The 7,525-nt window shown below is 33.9% G+C and overlaps 1 protein-coding gene across 1 annotated transcript; it reads right to left on the bottom strand.

Annotated features, from left to right (window-relative positions):
- Positions 1-4,372, bottom strand: LOC126667873 (KH domain-containing protein At3g08620-like). Its single transcript, XM_050360989.2, has 7 exons — positions 4,119-4,372; positions 3,957-4,048; positions 2,528-2,679; positions 1,620-1,733; positions 1,413-1,529; positions 1,037-1,180; positions 1-509 (listed from the first exon to the last, which is right to left on the bottom strand). Exons 1-7 carry the CDS (start codon positions 4,196-4,198, stop codon positions 363-365), a joined length of 846 nt encoding a protein of 281 aa, XP_050216946.1. The 5' UTR covers positions 4,199-4,372; the 3' UTR covers positions 1-362.
- Positions 4,373-7,525: the final 3,153 nt, after the last annotated feature.

Consider the following 7,525-nt stretch of genomic DNA (forward strand, 5'->3'; position numbering starts at 1 on the left):
TGAAAGAAATGATGGTAACAATCACACCAAAGTCCTTGCATCCATATAATTACAAACTAGTCCAGCAAAAAAAATTAATGTTAATTACAGAATAAATTCAATAATTGTTATAACCTGCAAGCAATTACATTTTGACAAAAGCTGTAACAAATGAATTTCTATCTTACCATTCTCTTGTTAAAGTTTATATTACTCAATAAACAATCCAACTCGAAACTCGGAACTACCAGCCAGGTCTTTAAACAACTTCTTTGCAGCTATACAGGATCATTGACATGTAATGTGAAGCACTAAGCGGTAACAAATATTCAAAGAGAGTTTTTAAGAGAAACCGGAAAGGAAGGAGATGGTATCGTGAAGTATTATTGACCGGTTTTAGCTCGCTTCATTCCGCTTGAAGTGAAAGGAGAGACACTGCCACTCGGCCCAGGGCTCTCTTCCCTGTAGTTTGAATTCAGCATTGCTAATTCTCTCAGCTGTTGCCTCTTATACATATCATGTGTCTCATCCTGTACGAGGAAAATGGACACAAGTAAATACCCAAGAAGCACTGTTTACCAATAAAACTTTCATGCATTATACAGAATGTATAATCCTAATATGTTACAGACTTTAATATCATGAGTTAAAAATCAAAATTCAAGATACGAGTTTACAGACTTTAATATCATGAGTTAAAAATCAAAATTCAAGATACGAGTTTACAGACTTTAATATCATGAGTTAGCAGCCGAATCTAAATTCCATGGAAGGAATAACGGGATGATTATGCACAGAAATAAGAGAGAGATTATGTACAATAGCTTCATTATTGAATCTCATGTAAAGATGGATTGGGACACTTAAGCGGAACCTAGGTAAGAATTGGTGATCATAATAATGTGTTCTATTGTAATAAAACAAAATAAAGTGAGGAAAAAAAAGGAAGTACTAAAAGAGAGCAAACTACAAGCCAAAAAAGTGAATACAATGAAGCAATCATCTTTGAATAATAGTAACTAAATAATATGAAAAGAAAAGAAGCTAGTTAATATACCACAGGTTTAAGCAGTTCTTCAATGATTTCCCGTGCTTGTGTCAATCGCATATCGATAACATTGACAGGTAATTCAGCTTCGATTAAAATGTGCAGAGGATCGCTCAGATGCTCATATCCTGGTCTTCCCCTCAATGAGTCTTCCTTTGAAGTCAAAATTTTAAAGAAAAGTCTATTTAGAAACTTATAAATATAACATCAAGAAAGAAAATACATCGAAATCAATTGGCAAAGAAACATTCCGCAAATACTGGCTGATAATAAAAGCATCGTTCGCATATTAAGAGTTTAAACAGCTAATATATATATCCTATAATCTTGACAATGTAATCACGGAAAACAAATGCTTGATTCTGCTCCGTGAGATAGACATTACCTTCTCAGCATCTTTTATTGAACCTTTTCCTCTAATGTACACACGGCAACCTGTAGAAGCTTCCACTCGCTTCAGTGAATTGCCCCTTGGGCCAAGAAGCCGGCCGACAAAATTGAACTAAAATCGACAAAGAAATGAAGGATTTTGTTATTTCTCAATTCGCACTGTACCAGAACCAAGGAATTCTGAGTAAGAGACGTAGCTTACATTTGGATAGCTATCAACAGGAATATCCAAGCGCAAGATTTTCTTCACAATATAGGAACTTGGGCTTGCTGGTGCTGCTTGCCAATCAACATTCATCCCCTGTGCTCCCAGTCTCTGCCATAAAATGAAAATGATGTTATACTAGCACATCTTGAAGTAATTTGTGTATCAAAATTGGAAAAGGTCAAAGGAGCCGGGAGGATGAAGATTATTGTAAGATAAAACTATTGAAAGTCGGGTATTCAGCTGCACATCAGCCAATAGCTATTCCATTTGAAATGGAATAACCATACTTTACATTTTGAGAGGAGTACTTAATCCACAAATCATGGAATAACAATCCAATGAGATACCTATCTATGAACCAAAGCAAAGAATAGTCATTCTATACGGAATAGATATTCCATTTTGCACCTATTCCATGAACCAAACATAGCCTATGAGTACTTATTGAGATTTGGATTGAGTAACAAACCATATTAAAAAAATATGCGTACATGAGATGAGAAACACAGGTGAGTTACAGAAAGTGAAAAAGTTACCAACTAAACAATAAACTTATCATTACTGAAGCAAATGTCATACATTCATGAAATTTTAGAGCGTATGGTATTTTATGAGATTTTTTTAAGTAGTTCAACAAACTGTAACTCTAAATCAAACACTCTGGTCTAGGTTTTAGTAAGCACAAGAGTCTGTTGGAGCATGCCGATAGGAAAATTACAATTACACACTGGTTATCTGCTTCATTTCTTATTGTTAGACATTTAAGCTCCTGGCCGTTTGACGTAAATAAATTCATAGGATATGACTGGAAAATAGCCAAGGCATTCTGAGAAAGACTAACAGAACAGGCATCATAAAACTGCCAAACTGAGAGATTGCATTCAAATTAGTTTTAAAAATACCTCTTGTGGCATTCCATTCCACCCAACCATGCCTGTTCCCCTATTACTAGCCAGTATTTCTGAAGAAGCCATAGGACTTAAGCTTCCACGCTGCAGTCTATCAAAGTCACTGAAGCCCTGGTTTGGGATCATCCCAGAAACTCTTAATATCTCTGCTAACATAAAAGAGTAATGATTAACTTTCAAAAGTTGTCTATAATTTAAACAAATTGAAATCGCTTAGATTATTTTCCTTGTGAGTATACATCGATGTTTAAAGAGGGAAAAAAAGTTCAATGAAATGCAAACTATAAACAAAACTAACAATTCAACCAGAAAGCTACTTAGATTATCATCAAACTAATAAATAAAATAGGCCTAATGACAAAACATTCAAACATTTACATGTTCCTGCAATTTTATCTCATCATTTCTAACATTTGAAATGCTACTCTATTAGCATTTTCCTTGCAAATTGATTTTTGAAATGCTACTCTATTAGCTATTAAACTAATATAGTTTTTCTCATCATGATTTCACCTTCTGCATTGATGAGGGGGTAAGAACGATCACACAACATCAGTGACTCCTGGAGTTTCATTCTCAACCAACGGTGTTATATTATAATCTATCCATTCTAATAGCACGATTGTCTGCTAGATTAAGAATCATCACTAGAAGTCTCCTAATACTGGCCCGTCCTCCCAGAAATAATCAATACTACAAGACCCTGATATGATGTGGTAGGCAATAATAGAGATTCAGCAATTAACAGGTTGATGAACAATGGGCTACGATAGAACAGCCTTCCTATCACTACTCATTTAACCAATAGACAACCTTATAAGTCATTGAGCAGCCGATAATGTTAGCATGACGTAACTCTATAGATTCCGCCACTAAAGTTACTTTTTCGATGGATGAAGTAGCTTATCTCCAATGCCCTTTACATTCTTTTTTTCTTTGTTTGAACAAGAGGCTGGCTAAGGCCAGAAAACTAGAAAATCCTGCTCATGCAAGGAAAGGCGACCCCCAGAATATCCAATGCCCTTTACATTCTTGAATCTTGAGCAATGTACACATATACAAAAGATCAAGAAAGCCCTTTTCTACAATTAAAATACAATTAAACAAGAATCAAGAAAGCTCAGTTCTACAATCCAGTGCCCTTTACATTCTTGAATCTTGAGCAATGTACACATATACAAAAAAATAATCAAGAAAGCCCTTTTCTATAATCTAAAAACAATTGAACAAGAATCAAGAGAGCTCAGCTCTTAAATCCAAAAACAATCATAAGTTCAATCCAAAATCAACGTAGTTTAGATACTAAACACTTCACAAGCACAGTTAAATCAATTAAACTCAAATTTGAAATCAAACTAACCACCAATATTTCACAACCAAGAGAAGAAAAGTTAAGATCAAAACTAAAAGTTAAAGCACAAACCTTGATTCAAAAGTCTGCTACAAGTAGGAAGAACCTGATTAAAAGGCCCCAACTTTTGATGCTCTTCCAACAGCTCTGACAAATACTGACCACTGCAAACAAAACCCACAAATCAATCAATCAAGAATCAATAAAAACATAAGCAAAACACAAGATAATCACCTATCAACATCAGGGGCGGCTCTTATATGGGGAGATAAAGCTCGAGCAGGTGAAAAATTCTGTGCATATAAGCCCGACATGGAGACTTAGATGTCAGAAAGTGGACTTGGTAAAGCAAATTAAGCAACAAGAAGTGTGAAAGGGAGGCAGAAGAAACAGACAAAGAAAGAAGAGGAAGCTGTGAAAGGGAAGAGAGAGAGAGGAGAAGACGAAAATAATAAATGGGTGGGTGCAATTTTGCACGAAGAGTGGGCTTTTTGGTGGTAAAAGTAACGGTGGGGTTTAAATACGGGAGCGGGGTTTTAATGCTCTGCCTTTCTTGCCCATTCTTCGTCTTCGTAACTTCTAAATTACTTTTCATCATCTTTTTTACTACTAGTACTTTTACGTGTGTTTCATAGGTGGCTCGTACAAGTATATAACTTGTAAAAATAATATTTATTCCGTCTCAAATTGATGAACAATGCAATACACATATAAGTTTATCTAATTAAATATGTGAGAATGATTATCTAGTTAATCTCATATAAAAGAAACCTAGGCGTTTTTAAATTTAGGGTTTGATAGGATCTTTGTCTTGAATCTCAAGTAGTTCTGATCCATTTTTTGGGATTTTGTGATCGGTTTCAATGGATGGTGTTGGAACAGTTGCCGAATAGTTTGTCGGAATCTGAAGAGGCTGAGTTGCTGACTAGGTCGCTTTCTTTTAGACGTTTCGTAACACAATTCAGTGGTGTAAAGTTGACGATCAACCACGGCGTTTTTAGGATAAAACAGCCGGAGTACAATTGTCACTATACTGCGATAACAGCTCTACAAACACTCTTTGCTGCTTTGTACGTTCGTATTCTTTGCAAATGAAATGGGATATATATATATATGGGTTAATGTCATAAAAATTCACCAACTTTACACGTTTTCTCATTTTAATCACGCAGTTTAAATTTTTCCATTTTCATACACGAATTACCACTTTTTCTCAAATTCATGCACGGTGCTAAGGTGTCACGGTTCTATTGGTGTAATTCGCTGAGGTGGAGGTAATTTTACACCAATGAATGAATGTCACCTCAGGACCGTGCATGAATTTGAGAAAAAGTGGTAGTTCGTGCATGAAAATGATAAAATTTAAACTGCGTGATTAAAATGAGAAAATATGTAAAGTTTGTGATTTTTTTTACATTAACTCTATATATATGGAGAAAAAGGAGTTGTTATGAGGAATAAATACAAAAAATGTTTTACATATTTAATTAGAAACCAAAACAGTCAAAAACGTTCAAGACACAAGGAGCAGTTCAAGGGATGTGTTTTATTTCAAACAAACATAAATATTAAGTATAACACTATCTATTCATTGATATCACTACTTTACACGCACTTTTATTGTTGCCTAATAGGTAAGCTCATTTCGTCGGAACTATATTAGCTTTTCAAAATATATATAATATATCTTTTCCAAACATTTCGTATATGTATAAAATAATTCATAACATTAGTATTTAAAAATTAAAGCACAACTCACAAATCATACTCCCCTTATACGGTGATACGAACTTTTGAAAGTTCAGATTCCGTCTTCTTATAATCCTTCAAATCTTTAGACTGTGATTTTCAAATTTTCAAAAAAATTAACCAATACTTTCCAAGGTAAGAATTTTAATGAGAACGGAGAAAATTGGTCGAAGCACGACGAACCGAACACGTTGATTTTGGCAGGATTTTTCAACAAAATTCTGATATATATTTCTGCCAAATTTTGAAAAATAAAAATGGTAGAGTCAAAGAGCATGTCGATAACTTTAATTTAACATAAAGCACATCGATTTCCGATGTCAGGATTGAGAGATATCGACGAAACAAAAAACGTGTTTTAAATGTTTTTTACTTCTATTTATAGGCATGTTTCTTGCCACATGTCACTGTGCATGTGCGCCATATGTCGTCGTGCATGTGTGGCACCTGTCTACTCTTATGCACGCCACTTGTCCCCTAATCGCCTTTTTTTATTCTTAATTATTTACGTCTAAACTTCCGTACTTCGACGTTTTAATTTCGGGATTTTTCTGAAACTTTTAACTCTACATTTAGAGATGCATATTGATATATTAATTTAACCTATATTTCACCAAATGTTATTCTGCAAGCGTATTTTACTGGATATGAATATTTATCCGCTTATACCTAATTATAACTCCAAACATAATCCGATCATAATTTATTTATATTCTTAACATATTTAATATATTTTTTTATCAAACATGACACATATTTCATCGGACTTTAAACGATACGTGTGTCACACGTCGAATACTTACGTCATAATAGTGAGAGATGTTACAATGTCTTTTAGATTCATTATAAATTTAGAATACTTTTGTTATTTTTTTTTAATTTGTAAATTATTAATAGATTCAAATGTGGTTAATGACTAAGGGATTTAGGTGTTGGTATTGGATATCGATTTGATGATGAACGGTTTATTGTAGGGGACGTTTTCTCATTTGGATTGCGTATCCTGTACTTATGGATTTGTGACCCTTTTATAGTGTGTGTAGCGTGCTTTGTTTGCTTCTTCTTTCCTAGTCGATGTGGAATTTATGGTTATTCCGTTTTCACTTGGTTTATTTGTATATGCGTAAAATTTTATTTTTCTTTTCCAGTTTTAATCTAATAGATTGTTTTGGGTAATCTTTATGTGGCTGAAATCCCTTCTTCGTTGTATTTATATATCCCGATGTCGTGGATGGATTTGAAACCTTTATAGATGATATGAGATTTTTATAGTCGATTTGAGACTTTTGTAATCGATTATTACCATTAATGATATCTTATCTTTGACAAAAAAGAAAACTAAGTGGTGTGTCTTAATGAGTAGGGATCTCCCTCATAAGATTAAAAGCCTTGAATTTAAACGCCTACGCTCATACCTTAAGCTAAGAAACATATATGAAATAGTTTGATATAGGCTAATCACTTTAAAAACTACCGACCTTTTATTTTGTTTTTAATAACACCCCGACCTTGCAATTTCGTCAATAGCACCCTATTTCGTATTTTTACGTTTCAATAGCACCATAATTTTGAAAAAACAGATGATTTTACTATTATTAGGATTAACTTTTATAAAACAATCAAATTTACGGGTCATTTTATACCTTTTTCCACTCAGACAATTTCTAATAAGTTCCTTAACTTAAAAAACTTTCGAATAAATCCTAAATAAAAAAAATTAATTAAAAACATATACAATTAATTATTTAATTCAAATAAAATAAATACTTAAAATGGAATCTGCCATCCCCGCCATCGGCCACCCGCCGCTCTCCGATCTCCACCGGAGACGAGCTGCTCGTCTTCCATGGAAGACCAGCAGATCTGGTCTTCCTTGGGGAAGACCAGATCGT

This window comes from Mercurialis annua, linkage group LG2 (assembly GCF_937616625.2).
Source record: "Mercurialis annua linkage group LG2, ddMerAnnu1.2, whole genome shotgun sequence".
Classification (NCBI taxonomy): Eukaryota; Viridiplantae; Streptophyta; class Magnoliopsida; order Malpighiales; family Euphorbiaceae; genus Mercurialis; species Mercurialis annua.

Bases quoted from the DNA above. Each gene is read 5' to 3' on its own strand.
- LOC126667873 (XM_050360989.2), bottom strand. From the start codon at position 4,198: ATGTCGGGCTTATATGCACAGAATTTTTCACCTGCTCGAGCTTTATCT. The intron at 4,049-4,118 runs GTGATTATCTTG...TTTTGTTTGCAG, and splicing joins GCCGCCCCTGATGTTGATAG to TGGTCAGTATTTGTCAGAGC. The intron at 510-1,036 runs GTATATTAACTA...TTCCTCGTACAG, and splicing joins AAGAACTGCTTAAACCTGTG to GATGAGACACATGATATGTA.